The sequence below is a fragment of the Stenella coeruleoalba genome, assembly GCF_951394435.1.
Source record: "Stenella coeruleoalba genome assembly, chromosome: 13".
NCBI classification, from domain to species: domain Eukaryota; kingdom Metazoa; phylum Chordata; class Mammalia; order Artiodactyla; family Delphinidae; genus Stenella; species Stenella coeruleoalba.
The window spans coordinates 79,058,850-79,081,057 of record NC_137159.1 but is presented as its reverse complement, the minus strand read 5'-3'; the positions used below and the strand labels follow the sequence as shown (position 1 = coordinate 79,081,057).

Below are 22,208 nucleotides of genomic sequence, written 5' to 3'. Positions count from 1 at the left end.
AAGTCGTATCTCCAACACCTCTGTGAATAAAATATTTGCTTTTTTTTTAGTTAGAAAGCAGTTTTAAATATAAAAGTAAGCCAAAAGCTGGTTCTCTTGTTTCCTAGCCTCTCCCAACATAGACTCTCTATATTTGGACTCAGATGATGATACTCTGAAAGAATAATGAGAACAGATGGTTACCTATATATTTGCTAAATTGTCTATACTAATGCATGTTTCCAAAACATTTGATTTAATGGTCACCCTGGCTCTGACCCCAGCAGTCACCTGAAAAAGTTATACCATGAATTCTGCATTTTCACAAAAGTTGATATGTACAATGAAATTACTGGTAATTACCAAGTGGAGTCTTCCTCACACAGTGGCCATTCAGATCCTTCCAAACCTGACTTAAAGCCCCATGTCATTCTTCCACAGAATAATAACCCAAAAGCTTTTTCTTGTTTTTAAAATAATTTTATAATACAGTAAGTTAGCTGATCCTTCCAACAGTTTTGTATGGAGAACTGCACAGGTATTTTTAACCTCAATCTACAGATGAAGAAACGGGCTTATCTGTCCTGGTAACATGGCTAGCAAGCAGCAGAGCTGATATATAATTATACTCAGATCAGGATGTTCTGAAGCTAGAGGACTCAGTAAGCTAGAGAAGCTCTGAATTATTTAAATTAGTAGTCTAACTGGGAGTTTGGCAATATTTTCTTGCCTATTTATAAAGAAAGGTTTTAAAAAAAAACAAAACCCTCTCAAACTCAAGACATCCATCTGTCATTATCTGACCTCACCACCTTCAATTCCTCTCCAGCCTTGGGGCCTCCCAGGCGCTCTGTGCAGTCATCACTCCCGCTTCCACCTGGGGAACTTGGACCTGCTTCCTCTGCCTGGCACATTCTTTCTTCAGATACCTGCATGGCTCATTCTCTCATTTCTTTCAAATCTCTCAAATGTCACTTTTTGAGGGAACACACTGTGTAACTACCCCCCCTCAAAGTAGCATATTCCCCCACCCCTATCTACCTCCCTCACCTTTATTTTCCTTCTTAGCACTTACAAGTACGTGACATATTGCATATTTGTTTGAGAACACAGAAACTTATTTGTTCACTGGTTTATCCCCACTACGTAAAATAATACCTGATATAGAGTAAATGTACCCTACTTATTTAGTGAATGGATGAAATAATGAATGGATATACAAACGAATGAAGACAATTTATTTATAAAATCTTGTAACGCAGAACTATATTAAATATTCATGGAGTTACCATAAATTTTTGGCTGTTCTTTTTTTATTGGAGATAGATGTAAGGTTTAAAAAAAAGATCCCACCAAAAGGAAATCACTAAAAAAGACCCAGAGGTAGCACGTGTATTGACATTATGTTTCAACCGATGATGCCTTGCGGTTAGCTATGTGATTTCAATAAAGTCCCTTGTTTTGAGTCTCATTTTTCCTCGTCTGAAAATTGGGCTCCCAAAATCCCTGATGTCCCAGGAGTTCTAAGGAGGTCCGCAGCAGGGTAAATGGCTGCTTTCTTCTTTCTGAGTTATAATCTGAGTTTATTTGTAGAGAAGGTTTTGTGCTTAAAAAAATATTTTTTAAACAACTGAATGCTCTGTCTCCCAGCAGCGCCAATATTCCAGTTTCTTTAATTAACTGCACTATAATTAATAACAAGATGATTCTCCCTTACATGGAATGCAGCCATATCACGAAAATGAAGAGATTAGGAAAAAGTGATTCATGTTTTCAATATCATTTAGATTTCTTTCTTTTCAGAAACTATAATAGCTTGTAAATTTTTAGGGCATGAACTGTATCATAAGGGAAGGAAAGAGAAACTAGAAACTATAAATTAGATCTCTCTCTGTTTGTTTTTATATTAGTGTACAAATATTAGTTTCCATTTTAAAAAATGTGTTTGCTAATAAGTGTTTTGTATAATGCCTTTCTCACATGTACACAGAATTGTAAGAGTATGGCTTTGTCGGGAAACATTTTCTCCTGAATCCTCACTAATCATTTCAATTATTAGTAACTTATTTTTCAGAGCATTGACACCCATGTTTAAAATACAAATGTGAAAAATGTAGTAACTTAACACAATTATCCATTTTGTGTATGGACACTTGCATACTCCCTTGTTATCAAAAAGGATGTCAAATTGTTATTACTCAGCTCTTAAGAAAGCAGTTTTAAATTCTATCGCTGTAGCTATGAAAGCTTTACCTTATTTGAGAAGAAAATGGGCCTAAAAATGAACTTGAGCACATGTTTTTTTTTTTAACACATGGTAAAGAATATACTTTGTTGGATAATCATTATATACTCTGATATACAAGTGTTCATCTAGGACTTGTGTCCACATATTAAAATAACTAAATTTATCAAAACTTACCAAAATAACATAAGCTTATCTTGTTCATCATGTCTATAAGGCTTTAAAAATAAATTCTGGTAACTAAAACTCAAAATGAATTTTTGTATAAAGAAATATAAAAGGTAAACATATACAAGGAACTTCCAGCTTGGACAAAATGGCTTTGACCCATTTTTCCCTACTCCTCTCTGCTAAGCACAACTATAAACTATGAAAATAATGAGACACCAAATGAGAACTCTTAAAGGTAGGAAAAAAGAAAGCAAACTAGTTTGGGACCCTAGGACTTGAGGAACAATGCAGCAGGAGGGTATCTTGTGTTCCTTCACCAACAGAAGGAAGACACTTAGACCCAGTGTTTCCTGACTCCTCACCTAGAAACAGAAGACATCGCAGGTAAGGTCATTTCTCAGAATTCCAGAAGAAAGGGAGAAAGAAAGTGGAGCTGAAAGAGTATTTTAAGAAATAATATCTAACAACTTCTCAAATTTGGTGGAAGATATGAATCTACAGGTTCAAGAAGCTGAGCTAACCCCAGAAAGGGTAAGTCCAAAGAAATCCATTCCAAGACACAACCCAATTAAACTCTTGAAAACAAAAGACAAGGGAAAATATCTTGAAAGCACCCAGAACAACACATTACCTAAGAAAGAACAACAATTTGAATAACGGGATTAATCATCTGAAACGATGGAGGCCAGAAAGAAGTGGCACAATATTCTTCAAGTGTTAAAAGAACTGTCAATTGAAAATTCTATATACAGAAAAACTACCCTTTAGGAAAAAAAGGAAAATAAAAACATTTTCAGATAAGGAAAACTAAAAGAATCTGTTACCAACAGCCCTCATCTTAACGACTAGCTAAAGGAAGCTCTTCAAACAGAAAGGAAATGATAGAAGGAACTTTGGAACATCAGAAGGAAGAACGTAGAATACAAAAAGCAGAAATATGGGTAAATACAATAGACTATCCTTTTTTATAGAAATTTTCTAAATTATATTTGATGATTAAAGCAAAGATTATAACACCAACTGATAATCAAGGCAATGATATTTAAAAGCAGAAAGGTAAAGTGGCCCAAACAGAAGTGATAGTTCCACATTATACTCCAAGACAAGGAAGTCCACTCCTACCACTCTTATTTAGCATCATACTAGGAGCTCTAGCCACTGCAATAAGGCAAGAAAAATAAATAAAAGGCATACATATTAGAAAGAAAAAAATAAAATTCTATTTGCAGATAACATGGTTGTCTACATAGAAAATTCAAGAGATCTACTTGGGAAAAAAAAAAAAAAAACCCTAGTACTAATGAATGAGTCAGCAAAGGCACAGGACAAAATCAACACAGAAAAATCAACCTCATTTCTATATACTAACAATGAACAAGTGAAAACTGACAATAAAAACATAATACCATTTATAATTGCTTCAAAGAAAATTTTAAAATTTACACGTTCAGGATCTATATCCTAAAAAAATATAAAATGCTGATGAAAGAAATCAATAAATGAAGAGATACACTGTGTTCATGGATGGAAAGACTCAACCTAGTAAAGATGTCAATTCTCTCTAAACTGATCTACAGGTTTAATACAATGTCTATCAAAATCCCAGAACGGTTTTTTGTAGATTTAGACAAGCTTTTATAAAATGTAAATGGAAAGACATTCCCTAGAATAGCTAAAACTATCTTGACAAAGAAGAATAAGGTGGGAGGAATACCTCTACTTGATATTGAGATTTATTATTTAGCTACAGTAAGAAAGATAAGTGGTATTGGTAGAACGATAGAGACAAAGATCAAAAGAACAGAATAGAGAACCCAGCAGCAAATATACCCAACTTATTTTTGACCAAGGGCGTAAGCATTTCATTGGAGGCCAGACAGTGTTTTCAACAAATGGTGCTGGAGGAAATGGATATCCCTAGGCAAAAAAGGGAAATAAACCTCAACCCAAACCTTACACTTAATGCAAAAATTATTCAAAGTTGATAAGAGATTTAAATGTATTAAATGTTAAATGTAAAACTATAAATCTTTAGGAAAAAAAACATAAGAGAAAACCGTGAAGATCCAGGGATAAGCAAAGTGCCTCTGCTCATAAGACTTGGAGAAACGTGAGAAATCCATGGAGAATTGTCTCTCAGCAGGTTTTTGAGACGTTTACAACCCATCCTGCTGGGAAAGAGTCCAAGACTAGTCTATCTTAATGCCAAACTCTGTTCTTTAGAAAAGAGTATTAAGTGAAGGTTCCTAAACATGGTTTTCTAGATGACCAAAGAGTTAATACTTCTTTTGAAGAGTAATATTTACTGTAAAATTTATTTAAGAAAATGATGACACACTAAGTTTAAAAAGGTACGTCTTTTGGGCTTCCCTGGTGGCACAGTGGTTGAGAGTCCGCCTGCCGATGCAGGGGACACAGGTTCGTGCGCCGGTCTGGGAAGATCCCACATGCCGCGGAGCGGCTGGGCCCGTGAGCCATGGCCACCGAGCCTGCGCATCTGGAGCCTGTGCTCCGCAACGGGAGAGGCCACAACAGTGAGAGGCCCGCGTACCGAAAAAAAAAAAAAAAGGTACATCTTTATAATTAGACCCATATATACTAAGCCCCTATACCAGTGACTTGAGTTATTTTCACATATACTATGTATTCTTCTATCATTGATTTCAGCCCTTATAATAAGTTCCACTTATTACTTCTAGTCATTTTCAGTATTTTTCTTAGGTTTTCCAGAAATTAGGATGATACAATCTATAATAATGGTAAGTTTGACTTTTTAAAAAGTTATAGCTCCTACTTCTGTTTCTTGTCTTGCTACACTGACTAGGATGCTGAAAAATAATAATGATATTGGGCATTCTTGTTTTGGTTTTAATTTTAATGAAAATGCCTTCAAATTTTTAGTGTTAAAAAAGTCAGCTATAATTAAAATCCTAGTGATCAGCAGGGAATATGAAGCACAGCAAATGATCAATACACATTTTTGGTAAAAAATATAATAAAAATATTGATGTTATCTACATACTTTCTATAAGATGGTTTTGTCCCAATATATTTTCATATCACAACTAGTAATAGTGCTCATTAATGGTAAAAAAATTTAAACAACTTTCAGTTGAAGAAAATCACTGTCATAAATCTGACAAATTATCTAAAAAAAAAATTTAGGAAGAGAAGTATTGCTCTGAGACAATAAAAGTTAAAGCAAACACATCTCAGAGGCTTACAGAGGTTGTGAGAGCATGTGATTTATATTAATATCATGGGAACTAAAATTCCCTAAAATACCCCAAAACAAGGTACCTGGCTGAGCATAAATGTGGACCTATGAAAGAATCAGATTCTCTCTTTTCTGAGGAGTACTGCAGTCCGTATTGAAATATATATTCCCAGTATCTAAATATATTTCATAAAAGTATAAGAGGTACAGAGAAATGACTTCGGTGTCCAAACAGAATATGAAATGACTATAGAATGTATTTTAAAAGAGAGGAAAAACTAACTGTAGGTGGCTATCAAATGCTCCAACATACTTCATAAGGACTTCATAGCATACTTCATAACATACTACCATAAAGAGACTCTAAAATAAATAATAAAGGGCAATTCAATTAAATGTGCAGCTTTTAAAACAGTGTTGGTAAAGTCAAAGCAATACAGAAAAATGTTTATTTTGGAGACATTACTGGACCTTTCTGAGGCTTAATTTCCTCTTTTGTAAGATGAAGATCCTTCATATTTATATCACGGTTGTGAATATTAAATAAGAGGATACAAATAAGATAGCTAGCAAGAGGCTGGCACATGGTAGGCACACAATAAATGATGGGTATTATTTATATTATCATCTATATAATATGCTAGATATAAAAAAGCAGAAAGCTGGATGTGTGCCATGATTTCTTCTAACAAGAATCATGCCTATAGATTAGGCAGGACAGAAAAAGAATACAGAGAAACATGGCTATTTTAGGATAATGGAATCATGGGTTAACTTTTATCTCTTTTTAAAGTCTCATTTATTTGTGCAACAATTAGAGTATTTGAAATGACTCTCAAGCATGCCTTCCAAAGAGCAGGAAAAATAAAATTGAGAGAAATTGCTATTTTTTTTTCCTACACTTTGTTTTATCCTGTCCTCTTCCCCAGTGAAAACAAAAGGAACATGTATCTGTTTTAACACTTCTGTCCCTTCCCCAGTGAGCAGGGGGTGAAAATGTTCACTATTTTACAGGCACCATAGAGTTGGTGACGACTCCATACTGACACCAGTAACTAAGTATCACAGGATTTTAAAGGGCAAAATTCGAATGTGACTCAAACATAAGAATATTTCTCTCCCTTTTGTCTCTGAAACTGATGTTTCTCTCCTCATTGAACTGGGTGACTTTAGCCCTTGAGGTAAGTCAATTTGTCAAGCAGCTGCAGCCTTCTTATCAGACACAGAGTCACTGTCCTTGAAAAAGTGGACTGAGTCACTTATTCTCAGATGAGAACAGCTTTAACCTGAAATTTCTCTGAGGCTGCTTGAAAGTGAACATGACTATCTTAAACTGAGGCACCTCTCCTGAAATCGGCACCTTCCTATAGGCATTGATAGCAGCTTACCTTATCTTCAGATATCTGTAAACATGAACAAGGTATTAATGCATATGAAAGTATGAATAGAAAAAAATTACCAACATGTAGAGGATTATTACTGATAGTAGTATCATTAGTCACCATATTCCTATCCTGAATGTGAGTTTATGAGCTGTTCTAAAAGGCTCATATGATGACACCTGATTTAAAGTTACCAAGGCACTGTGCAACTCCATTCACGAACACAGTAAAGTGAGACTGAGTTTTCTGTACACAGGGCTTCAAAATACAAAACAAACAAAAATCCCTACTTCAATAGATACACAGAAATATAAAAAGGTAACAGAAATGATCTCTAGAATACTAGACCCTTGTATGTTACAGCTACTCCTTTTATAAGGTTTCTGGTGGCCAACACTGTCTGTTGTGTCCACTGGGTCTAATCAAGCTCTCTGGTGAAGGAAAGTCAAATTTTTAGAAGACAAAGAAGTCATAAGCTTCTGCTGGACTTAGTCAGAAGCTGTTAGACTTACCCCACCAATCTCAGCAGTGCTTAGACCAGTATCTGGCACACAATAAGTACTCAGTACACAGTATTATTACTATTAACTATAGTAACTGATTATTATTCTTAGATAAGAGAATATAAACAGAACGGAAATTACGATCATGTCCATTTCTGAGTATTTGTAAGTTTTATTAAATAGAAAAAATAAAATTGTGGAAATAGGACTAAAGTTTAAATACTAAAAGTAGGATAGCTGTCTTCTAGGAGATTTTCCCATTTCTATGGCAGAGAACTAAAGAATAGATGTAGCTACTGAGAGAATTTCATAAGTACTATATCTTGCACTGCTTATAATAAAGGCAAAACGTGTTGTTGAGACAGCCTGAAGGTTCAAACAGCCTTCCCTAGCCCACGCGGAGGGAAGAATACCTACCAAAGAGAGGGTGTACGGATAAGGAACAAAGAAATGAGAGGCTGAATTATTTCCCACCTTTGCCTCTAGGTCTGGTGATGAGCACAAACATTTAGCCTCTGCTTCTCTCCTAAGGTATACCAGGAAAATGATATTGTATATCATTGTATATTTGTGAACTCCTCAAGAATAAACGGTTCTCTATTGCCATAAAAAGTCTCTCCTAGGGCACAGCAAACATGCCCTTGGGATGGGGGGGAAACCCAATGAAAGAATTAAGTTCCAAAGGGTTTTCCAGATGTTTGAGGCTGTATGTGTGGTGCATAAACACATGAACATACACAAAAAGCTAGCAAGCACACTATGAGCCATGTTCCACAGCCTACTTGATTTATTGTATCTCAAAAGAGAGAAATTACACAATAAAGCATTCCATAGTCACTCTCCGTAAGTGCTGTTGTAACTTCAATACATATTTCCACACGGCTAAATATAATATTTAATGAAAACATTTTTAAGTGAGACATATGAGAGGGGGAAGATACTTTGTTTTAAAATAAGAAGATTTGCCTTACAATTTTTTTCTCTAGGACAAATAATCACGCCATAAGGGTCTCCATAAATACACACGCTTACTTTAAAGAACTGCTATACAAGCCAATCTTTTAAGGCCAGACTTTGTTTTTTAGTTAATGTTGATAAAGTATTAATAGAATAAGTCATGGAGCTGGAAATGCTTGCACTGTAGAGTATCATTCAGACTCAGGTGGAATACTGGCCCTGCCACCTCATAGCTCTGTGACCATGTAAAAACACCTCACCAAGCCTTAGTGCTTTCATTTGTAAAAATAAGGTAATAATACCTAACCTATCAGGGTACTTTGAAAATAATATAACATAACATAATATATAACATAATACAGGACAATATACATACATACACACACACCTCTATAGGTATCTAACACTGAGTTAACACTGAGCCACTATGGCAGCCACAGTATTGGTAGTTCATTATTATACATCATTCTGCTATGTTTTAGCAGAGGTACTATAAAGATTTCCTAACTACTCTGAGCCTATTTGCTCATGTGTTGAATGGAATGATAAGATCACTTCCATCAAAAGGGTTATTATGATTTGTATCAGTTTCATAGTGATATCACAGGGAGACCTGCGTCAAAATCTTCCTGTGATTTAGGAAATTTCCTTTTTTTCTTGCAAATATGCTCATTTGACTGCCTTGATAATTATGTAAGCAACAAAATTCCTCATTAAAAAAATGGATCCATGACTTTGTCTTATAATCAGCTTCTCTACTGTTCTGTGTTTAATGACACGTTCCACCACTGACTCGTCCTTGACCGGAATCATGGAAGTCCACACCGAAACATCTTTTTTGCCAACACGGCTAATTTCAAATGTTGCATAATACAGAATTATCTATCCAGTATACATCCTAAAATTTATTCCAGTAACTGCATCTTTTAAAAATGTGATGTTGGGCTTCCCTGGTGGCGCAGTGGTTGTGAGTCCACCTGCCGATGCAGGGGACACGTGTTCGTGCCCTGGTCTGGGAAGATCTCACATGCCGCAGAGCGGCTGGGCCCGTGAGCCATGGCCGCTGAGCCTGCGCATCCGGAGCCCGTGCTCCGCAACGGGAGAGGCCACAACGGTGAGAGGGCCGCGTACCGCAAAAAAAAAAAAAAAAAAAATTTTAAAATGTGATGTTGTTTGCATATTGTGTTACACCAGGACATTTTGCTCATTTTGTCTGAAAACATTTTAAATATGCTAATATCCCCATGTAAACATCAACTGTAAACAATTGATTGCCATTTCTCTATGGACAAAATCTTCCACCTGTAGGGATGTAGGAAAACATACTTCTAGTAAATGTTTTTATTATTTATTCAAAAAAAAGGGTTATTATGAGGTTCAAATGATAAGATACACATACAAAGCCTAATGTTTGGTTCATAGATGGCCCTAAAAAACATGAAAACTGATAGTATGTGAAGCATCTTCTCAGCTTAAGTAAAAACAGATTTCTGCTGTAATGACCAGAGTTTTTATTTTGAATCTATTTTTATTACAGTTAGAAGTTATCCAGAGAATTATGCGTAGTAGAAGAAAATGGTGGCCATTGAGTTATGTGGCCTCCTATATATTCTCTATATAGAATACCCACATATCCTCCAAAACAAAAAGAACAAGAATAAACTAAATAAAACCCATACATTCAGCACAATTACAGGCCAAGAATGTCTAAACTTCAAAGTATCGTAAGTGAAAAAGGAAGCATGCCAAACTCCAAAGAATGTTCTCTCACATTCCACGTAAATGTGTCACATATTCAGAAAGTGGATCCATAATTGAAATAAACACGAACAGCAAAAACCATACAAATAGATATAAAATTAATCTATAAGTGAATAAGCAAACCACAGTGGAGGTGGTGTGTGTGTGTGTGTGTGTGTGTGCGCGCGTGAAAAAGAGAGAGAGAGAAGGGGAGGGAGGGAGAGAGAGAGGGAAGAAGTAACCTTGAAAAAAGATTTCTGAGTACTATTACTCTAAGGCTAAAGACAAAAAGAGCTCTACACAAATATTCTAGCTAGTAAGTTGGCTGGAATTTCCAGAACTACTTTATGTGTACTCTAGGATTAAGCAAATAAATAAATACATTGTGGATAATGAGAGTCAAGTTTCTCACTCACAGAGAAAGGAGTTCACAAATAAGGACAGAGAGAAAACTAAACTGTGTGGAACTGGATTGGAATTGGAAGGATCAATACAAACTCATGGTTTTTAAAATGAATATAGACAGACATAAAAATAGATGTAGACATATGTGTGCTCTGTCCCCTAAGAGGATCTACAAACTATAATGCCACTGCATCAATGAGTACACCTAGCACCCGAGTCTTGGCTTCTAAATGTCACTCTTTATTTAAAAAATCAAGCTCTTTAAAGTCAATGACTGAATCCAGTTCCAGGCAGGGAAAGTGTAAGAGGGTCTCGAACATCTGTGGTTCAAACAGTGATGGGATGGGCACAAGTCAAAAGGATGCAGGAGAAGACCTGAGCAAAGCATTAAAATGGCGATAGTAATAGATTACAACCGCACAACAAAATGAGAATCCTTGAGCTTGTAGTGATGTAAATAAATAAATGAATGAATAAATACATACAGGGGAGAACAAATGATAAAAAATACCATTTGGGAGATACCACAGTGATCATTAACTCAGGCGACAGTCATCAATGCATGCTAAAATTAGCTGGTGAAAGTACGGCGAGAAACAGTCCTTACACAATCTCAAAGTACCTCAACACAAGACATGTATTAATCCCAAAGGGAAAAAAGGTAATTTTATATAGAAGAAATATGGTTGACACCACCTCAATCAAGTGATCAAAATGAACACTGTCAGTAAAGGAACACAACAGTACCGTATATCTCCTAAGATAATGTAGTGGGAAGGACCCAAAATCACTTCTGTGGTATTCTCACCAGAAATGCACAACTTGGGCTTCCCTGGTGGCGCAGTGGTTGAGAGTCCGCCTGCCAATGCAGGGGACACGGGTTTGTGCCCCAGTCCGGGAAGATCCCACATGCTGCAGAGTGGCTGGGCCCGTGAGCCATGGCCGCTGAGCCTGCGCGTCCGGACCCTGTGCTCCGCAACGGGAGAGGCCACATCAGTGAGAGGCCCACGTACCGCAGGAAAAAAAAAAAAAAAAAGCACAACTTGAATACACGAACAAAACTCAGACAAAGTCAAATTTAGTGGTATTTTATAAAATAATTGGCCAGTGCTTTTTAAAAAATGTCAAGGTCATAAAAGGGGGGGGGGGAAGAATGAGGAACTATTTCAGATTACGGGACCCTAAGGAGACATGGCGTTAAGTGCAACGTGTGACCTGCACCGGCCTCGGATCAGAAAAAACCATTAGTGGGCCGACTGACAAAATCTGAATGATGGGTAAAAAAGATAAGGTGTTGTATCAGTGTTAGCTGTAGTCATCTGAGATGGTAATATTTGGTGAACCAACATGAAGAATATGTAAAATTCTTTGTATAGTTGACATTTTTTTGGTATTAAATATAAAATTTTCAAAATGAAAAGTTAAAAAAATTAGAGAACTTACATCCAACTACCTCACATCCACACCACCCTCCGGTATTCAAACACCTGTACGTTTCCTGCTTCTTTCCCCCTATTTTTCTTCAACTTTTCCCTCTAATGCATTAGAGGAATGAAGAGACAATAGCAATGCAGCTCCTTGGGAGCACGACTGCTACTAAGCAAAGGGCACTTGGATATAACTGCCCCACTATAAACAAAGCCAACTGGGCTGAGCAGACCCCGGGGAAGGGTGCCCTGTGATGGAGTCAAAGCCATCCTCATGCAGTGACATTTACTAAACTCAAGTTTATTTCCCAGGAGGTGGTCGCTGTGAACTAAGGCACACGTAAGGCTATGAGGACAATCTGCCTGCGTGAAGGGGATAAACAGGGCCTCCCTATTTCACCCCCACTCCCCAAAAAAGTGCTGTTGAGATTTAAAACACACTACTGACAGCCCTGAACTTCGTGTCTTTCTCCACAAAACCGGGTTCTTCTGTATTTCCTAGCTAGCTAAGGAGCACCACTTCCTCCCTGGTAACTTTAGCAGAAATCAGAAAGGCACTGGACTCGTGTCTCATCCCCTGCACCCAAGCAGTCACTGAGTCCACTGGCAGAAACTCCTTCAGCTCTCTTTTCTATCCTCTTCCATCTTCGAAGCTGATACAAAGTTCAGGGCCAAGGTCAGGCAACCTGACCACAGCCTCTGTCCCCTAACTGGTGCCCCTCCAGTCCCGTGTTCACGCAGAGGTCAGACGGCTTCTCCTAAAGCCCGGATCTGATCACGCTGCTTCTTGGGCACCAATTTTCCGGGAGGCCTTAGGGTCACTGGGGTAAAAGCTGAGCAGGACACGGGGGCGGCTCCACCATCGGACCTGCTTCTCTCCAGTTTCATCTCCCAGTGGCTCCTGCTTCCACACCGTACACCCAGCTGTGCTGAACTCAGGTCAAGAATGCCCTCCTCAGAGCAGTCTTCCTCACCACCTCCAGACAGAACAGCTGCCTGCCCTCCTGAGCCCACGCACCGTGCAGACTTTTACCACAGCACCGAAGCACTTAGAGGATTTGCTTCTCTGTTCACAAATCTACATCCTCCATCGGATAGGAGTCCCCACACCAACAGCGTCCATCTACCTGGACCGGAGTCAGAGCTTTGCATGTGCCATTCCATTTAACCCTCACACATATTATTCCCATTTCACACATGAGGAAACTGAGGTTGTACGAGGGTCAGTAACTAGTTCAAGTCCCCAGAGCTAGTCAGTGGTGAAACTGGGATTTGAATGCAGGTCTACCTGGTGAAGAGCCCAAACGCTTTACTACCATTTGCTTTGTCTCTTTTTCTAACCCCAGAGAGTAGCACAGTGAACGGTGCATAATCTACGCTTGAAGAATCTTCGATGAATATTTCACATACCGTACAGTTCAAAGAGCAGTTATTAGGCACATTTTTCAGAATGTTTTAACTGAGCAGCAATTAACACATATAATGCTGTGTATTGAGAGAGTGAAAAATGCTAAAAGATGAAGCAATGTTTCCTGTTCTCTGAATCAAACTCCTGATTTCTCACACTTAATCACATCCAATCCACATAAAGTGACAGTGGGAAGAGAAAAGGACAGCAGAGCATGCTACCGAAATGTTACTGCTGAATGTATTCCCCTGGCAAATAGGAAGAGGAGTACTATAGGGCCAAAAAGAACACAGGCTTCCAGATCACACAGAACTGGATGTGAACTCCAGTTCTATAGCTCACAAGCTGGGCAGGTCATGTAACCTCATCTTCTAGGTCACGTGACCTCATCTAAAACACAGCGAACGGTAACTACTTTGCAAGGCTGTTTTAAAGATGAAGTGCAGTGATGTGCACTTAGGACAGACACAGTCCGCAGTCTCCTTATCTTCCCCCAGTGATGCCAGTGACAAGAGGGTGAAATCTTTAAAGGAAGAACCCATTATTCATAAGGAAGGACCTTCTCAAGGTCTCCAAACATTTGCAGAACCCAGTGTTACGGATGTTCGCTTAACTTTAATCATTTTAGGAAAAAAGGCACGTTGATTTCTTGTTCATATGTGGACCAACGTGCTTCTGATTTGTTTGCTTCCACATGAGAAGCAACTAGCTGGTCAGAAATCACCATCGGCAAAATACGGCAAGTTAATACAAAATAGTACCAATCTAAAAGCACCAGGCCACTCTCTAAGGAAACAGTTGCATTATTCCAAGCAAATCATTTTATTTGCATGTAAGGGGGAAGCAGCATGGTCTAATCATCATTCATGGCAAGAATGTCGGACTGAACGTCAGGAGTCTCGGCCTTGCCACTTTAAAGGTGACCTTGGACATGTTTTTTAAGATTTAATATTCATTTATTCAACAAATACTTACTGAGTGTCTGTAAGATCCCTGTTCTCATGGAATTTATATTCTAATGGAAGAAGAAAGACATCACATAATAAATAGACCGACAGATAGAGGGGAAGAAGTTAGCAGATAGGGGTAAGTGATTAGAAGAGAAAAATGCTCATAAAATAGGTTGTGACTGGGTGGTTGTAGTCATTTTGGAAATGGTGACATTTATGCTAAAATCTGAGGACGTAACTTCTTCCTTTTTGGACATCCACATCCCTCTCTATACAATGTGACTACTGAACAAGGATGCTTTTGAACGTGTCTTCTAGTTCTAGGAATTTGTGATTTCATGGCTATTAGAGAAGTACTCGTGTGAACACATATTTTTAACATCAAATATTACCCTATATTTAAGAAAATCATTTATGGCAATGAGTCTTAGCTCTGAAGACATTTAAGGTAACAGTAATTCTTCTGTAATGAACTAAAAATAGCTTTGCACACTTAACTTTTCCTACTGATCTTTGTCGGAGCTCTGTCTGACAAGGAAGTGAGTATTTTGTTGATGTTTTGGCAAATGAAGCCAAGCTGGCCTCTGATGAGAAGGGCTAATGTATCCTTCCATGTATAAATGAATTTGTAATGAGGTTAGAAGTTGTCTTAAACGAATTCTTCCTGTTGATCACTTACAACCACAAATTCAGACAGACTGAAATTTTACGAAGTGAAATGCAACTCTAAGCCACATGTTCTTTTTTACATAAAAACAGAAAAAAAAATTGAGGTGATGGGGTATGAAATATTTTAAGGAAACATCAGTATTTTGACCCATATTTTTCATGTACCAGTTAACTAGAAAATTACAAAACCTGAAAAACTCAGATAAATTGTACCAAGGGAATTAACACATTACATTCATTCCCCTCCCCCTCTACCTTCCTCCCTCCCCTCTGTCTCCCTGCTGCTCACCAAGCTGGGGCACGTTTCTGGGACGGAAACGAAGGCCTTTCAAGCTGTTGAAAAATGAGGGCCCGTATTCTGCAGGAGCTGGCTGGTTTCCCAGCAACACATTGATTAGCGGGATCACTACTTTGGGCACCTTGAGGATAATTAAATATTAAGTCCCTATTTGATGTATGCAAAGTCTGCCTAAGAGGATTACCAGCCTCAGTGAAGGTAGCAGTCCCACGTTTTCTGGTAATTGAACATTGCAATGTCATTACCTATTCTTATCTTTACACTGTAAGACTGTCTCTATCCTTAATATTACCTTTGAGGATGGAGAAGGAGATAGGGAGAAATTAAGAAAATGAGAGCCTGTGCAATCAGCACTTTGGGGTCTTCTAGGTGTTTGGGATATGGAGATGAAGACGACCTCTGTCGAAGAAATGACAGAGGCGAGCAAACCATCCCCTGACTCCTCTGGTTCAAGGCCCCATTTTACATACCAAGCAGCCAAGGCTCACAGTTTAAGAATCTTCTCCAAGACCATGAACAACAGTGGAGGGAGGATGGAGACACATGCATATGATTCGTCCACCAGCGCCCCAATCTTTCTACTGGTCTAGTGAGAGATAACATAGTTTTTTAAAAACAGTAATGAAGACTACCTCAAATTTAAACTATGGGCATAGTTCTACAGCATTCCAGAGGTTGTTGCTACTTCCATTCTGATGTTACAAATTTTTTGCATTCATTTTCTAAATAGCAAACAGCTATTTTATAAGGCAGCGTTCTCCTACCAAATTCACTTGCCCTCCAAAATAGATCTGAATAAGCAAGGCGAGGCTGACATAGAAAACTTAACTTTTAAAGGAGGAGACACTCAGTGATTTAATTTATTTTGAAGAAGTCTACAAACGAATAACATAATTAAGCCACTATGGTAGGTTTTTTTTTAATTGAAGCATAGTTGACTTGCAGTGTTGTATTAGTTTGAAGTGTATGACATAATGATTTGCTATTTTTATAGATATGCTCCATATACAGTTATTATAAAATATTGGCTATATTCCCTGTGTTGTACATTACATCCTTGTAACTTATTTGTTTTATACCTAATAGCTTGTAACTCTTAATCCCCTCCACTTACCTTGCCCTCTCCCTACCGCTCTCCCCTCCGGCAGCCATTAGCTTGTTCTCTGTACCTATGAGTCTGTTTTGTAATATCCATTTGTTTTATTTTTTTAGATTCCACACAAAAGTGACAACATACACTGTTTGTCATTCTCTGACTTACTGGGTTGGCCAAAAAGTTCATTCAGGTTTTTTGTTACATCTTACAGAAAAAGGCCAAAATTCAACCTTTTTGGCCAACCTAATATTTCACTAAGCATAATACCCTCCAGATCCATCTGTGATGCTGTAAATGGCAAGATTCCATTCTTTTGTATGGCCTAGTAATATGCCACTGGAGATATATATCTGTATATCTATCTATCTCACATTTTCTTTATCCATTCAACTGTTGACAGACACTTAGGCTACTTCCATATCTTGGTTATTGTAATCAGTGCTGTTATGGACGCTGACACGTATGTATCTTTTCGAATTAGTATTTTCATTCTTTTTGGATATACACCCAGGAGTGGAACTGCAGGATCATATGGTAGTTCCATTTTTAATTTTTTGAGGAACCCCCCTACTGCTTTCTATAGTGGCTGCCCCAGTTTACACACCCACCAACAGTGTGCTAGAGTTCTCTTTTCTCCACATCCTTACCAGCCACATGTAAAAAAACGAAATTAGAACATTTTCTCACAACTTATACAAAAATAAACTCAAAATGGATTAAAGACCTAAATGTATGGTAGTTTCCTTATTTCTACTACCAAATACGTTAAGAAACTCAGATCATTAGCTTCCAAGGACCAGGAAATTGTTCTTATACAGAGGGAAAGTAGGAGGAGGTAGAAAATGTAAAAAGCGAAGGAGACAGGAGATGACTTTTACTAAAGTCAAGAGACACCCTGGAGAGATGTTTGTTGAGGGCCTGAAAAGCTCACAGCACCAGAGGAAACACTGGCCAAACGAGGAGCAACACGCAGACTTTGCAAATGAGAGACAACAGTGTGTATTCAGTGAAATTAAGGTCAAGTCAGCTTAGAAAAGTACATGGAAAAGGAGTCTTAACAAAGCTAAGCTCCCTTAAATACTGTCTTTGGAACAGGTTCAGCTAAGATGAAATTAAAATCGGAGAAATAGCCAGAAGTCATCTAAAAGCTGCAACTTGTTCTCTGAATAACTGGAACATCAAGGAAAACTCAAAAGAAGAAATAGTGGTTATACTTATATTATTTCTGAAGCATTTAGACCCAAATATCAGAGTGTATGTTCTAATGTGTCAACACAACAGGTAAGATGGATATTTTCTTTTCCCAGTTTCCACGTTGCTTCATAACATTTCCGGTGCAGAGATCTGACATGAAGTGAGGCTCCAACCACAGAAGCCGGCCTCATCGTCCTGCCAGGACAGAGGCATCAAGGAAGATGCAACTGAAAAAGGCTGAGAACTTGAAAAATGGAGGTTCTGTCAGAAAAGTACATAAAAGTCAGAGCGCTCATTTGTTTCAGGATGAGTCAGAACTTAAGGTTCCACACGGCAAAAATAATGTGACCTAGTTTGGAGCTTACCTCCGAGATGCTTTGGGGACCTTCGGGTCTGCTGAAAACAAGCACACCTCGAGCATTCACTATGCCAGGGGCCTGGAGTATATGTCATAGCCCATTGCATTAGTGTTCACAGACTGCTCCTGAAAAAGCCCGTTAGTGGTCTCTTGATGCAATTCAAAGCGAAATGCTGACACTAAATAATGTGATATGGTCATGATGCTTCAGAGAGTATTATTCAGGTATTAGTGACTTTTAATACAATCCATTTCAGCAATGTGGCAAGATTAGAGAAACTTTGATAAGTCCATCTTGTTTGAATCTCAAATTCCCTAACTCTGAAGAATAGATAACAGTATTTACCTGTTTCTCTCACAGAGGGAAATAAGAATATGTGAGGTAATTCTAAAGATGCTCTGAGAGGAGTCTCGAGATGTCCTTAATATTTGGTTCTTTTCTAAAAGAAGTTCATTGTTCTTTAAATGAAATAATAAGGAAACAAACAGAAATGATAAAGCAGCGCTTTAAAATTAGAAGGTCAATTGAGTTGGAATCAGACTTCCAGGAAACTCTTTTGCAGACTAGATTAACCTAGGAAGTCTTATTTTCTAACTTTTATTGGCCTGTAGTCTACTCTGCAAGCTAAAGCGCTTGATTAAGTGCTGACTCTTAGATCCTATGCTTTCAGGATGCATCAGTTTAGAATCTAAGCCAAAATTCAACAGCCACCGTATTGCGATTTAGGAATTGGCATTTCCACTTACTCAATCAACAAGCATTTAAGCTCTGAACGTGTGCACAGCGTACTTAGAGGGATTTGAAAAATGATAGGTATATCCTCCAGGGTTTCTCTGTTTTCAGGTAGTGGGGAGACAAAACTTTTAGTAGTAGTAGTAACAGCAGTAATAATAATAATAATAGATCAAATGTGTGGACCTCAAGGTTCAATGAATTACGTTTGAAATGGTCAGGGAAGGGTCCAGACAGGTGATGGACTGAGTGAGCCCTGAAGGATGATACGGAGGAACCAAGATCTCGTGTGCCTGCTGCATTTTGTCTGTGTGTGTACAGAAGAGAAGGGACGGCATAACGGTGCCTGGGCGGAGCATAAAAGAAATGAAATAGCTATACTGCATGCTGAATTTCCACTTAGATCTGCATTTCTCCAGGGAAAGGGTGAGCTGACATAATTAACCGATACTACGAAAAATCCTGACTGCACCCTATGAAGAGAAAAATTAGATACACATGTTAGGTGACTGAGGCATCATCTACTATGCATATTCAAACACACGGAAAAATAAAAACAAAATCTGTTGCACGTATTTAACTACTACAAAGTTGGACTGATGAACACACCGGGAAGTTTGCATTAGCGAGCTGATTACTCACCTGAAGGTGGTTTAAAGTAATCAAGAAATAGCAGTCAGATGCTCCCTTACCTGTCTCTGGGGCCAAGTGGCTTTGAGGATGGCCTCCGTTCTAAAGAACACAAGGAGCCTGCCATCCTCCTCGGTCAGGTGAAATGACTGTTCCAGAATCTGCAGCACTTGAATGCGGGGCCTCACGGGCCAGGCGTCGTCAGCACAGAAAGGCCGCAGCCACTCCAGCAGGTCCTCAGAGGACACCAGCTCTTCTCTGCAAAATCAAGGGTTAGATTAAAAAGAAAAAAAAAAAAGACTTAGTAGTTTCTAATTCCAGTAATCAAATGTGGTGACTGATCTAAACAACTGTTTGTTGGGTGACTTTATTTTTTTTCCTACTGCGAGGAAAAATGTAGGTTTTAAATGGCTTAAAGCAAACCACATTAGGTGTTTAAAACCTATGTAAAATGCATGTGATTTTTAAACAGTATCATATTCGAATGAGTTACAGAAAGCAGATAAACATAATCAATATGTTCTTAGCTACTCCATTTCTTAAGCCAAGTTTATTAAGAGGCACGGCTTATTTCAAAGTTCTATGAAGATGTATGCCCAGTGCCCATCCAGTTCCCAGGGCTTAAAAGACTCCCTTTTTGGGCTTCCCTGGTGGCGCAGTGGTTAAGAGTCCGCCTGCCAATGCAGGGGACATGGGTTTGTGCCCCAGCCCAGGAAGATCCCCAAATGCTGCGGAGCGGCTGGGCCCGTGAGCCACAGCCGCTGAGCCTGTGCATCCGGAGCCTGTGCTCCGCAACGGGAGACGACACAACAGTGAGAGGCCCCCGTACCGCAAAAAAAAAGACTCTTTTTGTATTGAATTGAATTGACAACTAGCTCAATGGGCAAAATTAAAGATTTTCAAATCAAACAGTTTTCAATAGAACACTGCTTTACAGTGATAACTGTTTCTATTGATAATAGTTTACATAGGAGGGTGCTAGAGTCTTGGATAACCAGGTAGGCATCTGGAAAAAATCTTTGATTGAAATATTATTTTAGTCTTGGCAAACAAAATAACTCTTGTAATACAATTTTCATGAATGGCTTATCTCATCAACTAGTTAATAACTCTGAATTCAAAGAAAAAGAAAAAAGTACGGTTTATTTCTACTAATGATACTAATAGTGCCAGGCATCATTAGGTAATTTTATATAAACTATTACTAGTTGACAATAACTATACAAAGTAAATATATTTACTTTGTAAATATTTCATTGAAAATTTTTTCAGTTTTATTGAGATATAAGTGGCATATGACATTGTATTAGTTTAAGGTGTACAACGTCATGATTTATGCATATATACTGCAAAATAATTACCACAGTAAGTTCAGTTAACATCCATCATCTGATATAGTTACAAACTTTTTTTTCTTGAGATGAGAACTTTTAAGATCTCTCTTAGTAACTTCCAAATATATAATATATTGTTAACTATAGTCATCATGCTGTACATGTAAATTCCATTTTATAGATGAGGAAAGAGACTTCATGGAAGTGCTAGTGTATGCCCACAACAACTATACTAGTGCAGTATGACCCCAAAGTCCATGTTCTTTCTACTATTTTTCTGTGATAGAATTTAAATAAGGGGTTAGAGCATCAAATATGATACTACCTTAAAAATAAAATATGAATGTGTGATTATTAAAGAACTGGGAGGTCTAAAAGAATTTGTCGAAGGGGACATTTGTACAACTTTCTATCCAGTACTAGAATCTTTTCATTTATAACCCCAAATGGACCATCTTAGGAAAACAACTTATTTGATGACGATGTCGATGAATTACTACCATCGATGACTGTTAAGAGGTCGCTCATACAGAAGCCTCACTTCCACAAGGCCCTAGAGATCCAGGCTAACGCACTGACTTATATACATTCTTTTATAACCAGATCCTTAGGCTTTCACCAATAAATCACCTACATCAAGTTCCAAATTCCATGAACTAACAAGACCACAGAAAATTTTTTTAAAACTTCTGAGAATAAAACTGTGCAATACCACTGAGTATTTCTCTCAGTGTGCATTCTATAATATACTTGCCAATACAATTTCAGGGCAATTTAAATTAAAAAAAAAAGTTCGTTATTTGTATTTAGGAATAAAATATATTACAAAATGCCATGGACAACTGGTTCAAGCATTTCCTAAATTTACAGACATTTGTTAGTTTTACCTATGAGTGCCACTCTTTATATGTATCAGAAATGTCAAAACTGGGGTGCAAAAGAAGCAGAATGCTATAAATATTTCCTGGATATCTACTACTTGAAAAGCAAACAGACAGTACTGTGTAGTGGAAAGAGTATTATTTTGGAATTTGATGGACCTATGAATCTTTTCCTAAGAACTCTCAATAAAAATCATGAATGTCATCATTCCCGTCTTACAGTTAAGTAGACAAAGGTCCTGAAAGTGTGTCTGTTGGAGTCTTTGCAACCAAGATAACTTATATAAAGTACCCAGAATTGTATGTGGCACAGAGGAAGGATTTAATAAACAGCAACCATCATCCGAATGATCATCATCATTTTATTATCAGCATCAACAGAGTACTAGCTTGTACTGGATGATCAGGGATGAACAATTATATGATCTGTGCCTTCAAAGAATTAATAATACAATGAAACAGAAAGATTTCACAAATGACTATTCGCTAAATATTAACATAATATAAATGTGAACAATTGTTTTGAAGAAAGAGTAAAATCAGGGAAGGCTTCACAGAGGACGTGGCCTCTGAACCGGATCACAAAGGGCAAATGGAAGGCACATAAGTGGAAAGGTGGGAAAATATAATC

General features: G+C 37.9%; 1 protein-coding gene across 3 annotated transcripts in view; it reads right to left on the bottom strand.

The window, feature by feature from the left end:
* NBAS (NBAS subunit of NRZ tethering complex) overlaps nucleotides 1-22,208 on the bottom strand; it is a 340,369-nt gene that overhangs the window by 28,819 nt on the left and 289,342 nt on the right. For 2 of the 3 annotated variants that reach the window (XM_079940671.1, XM_079940670.1), the window contains one exon: nucleotides 19,425-19,620. The exons of the other annotated variant lie outside the window; for it this stretch is intronic. In XM_079940671.1, the coding sequence (XP_079796797.1) occupies nucleotides 19,425-19,620 (196 nt within the window). The remainder of the gene's footprint in view (nucleotides 1-19,424; nucleotides 19,621-22,208) is intronic. 3 annotated transcript variants of the gene reach the window in all.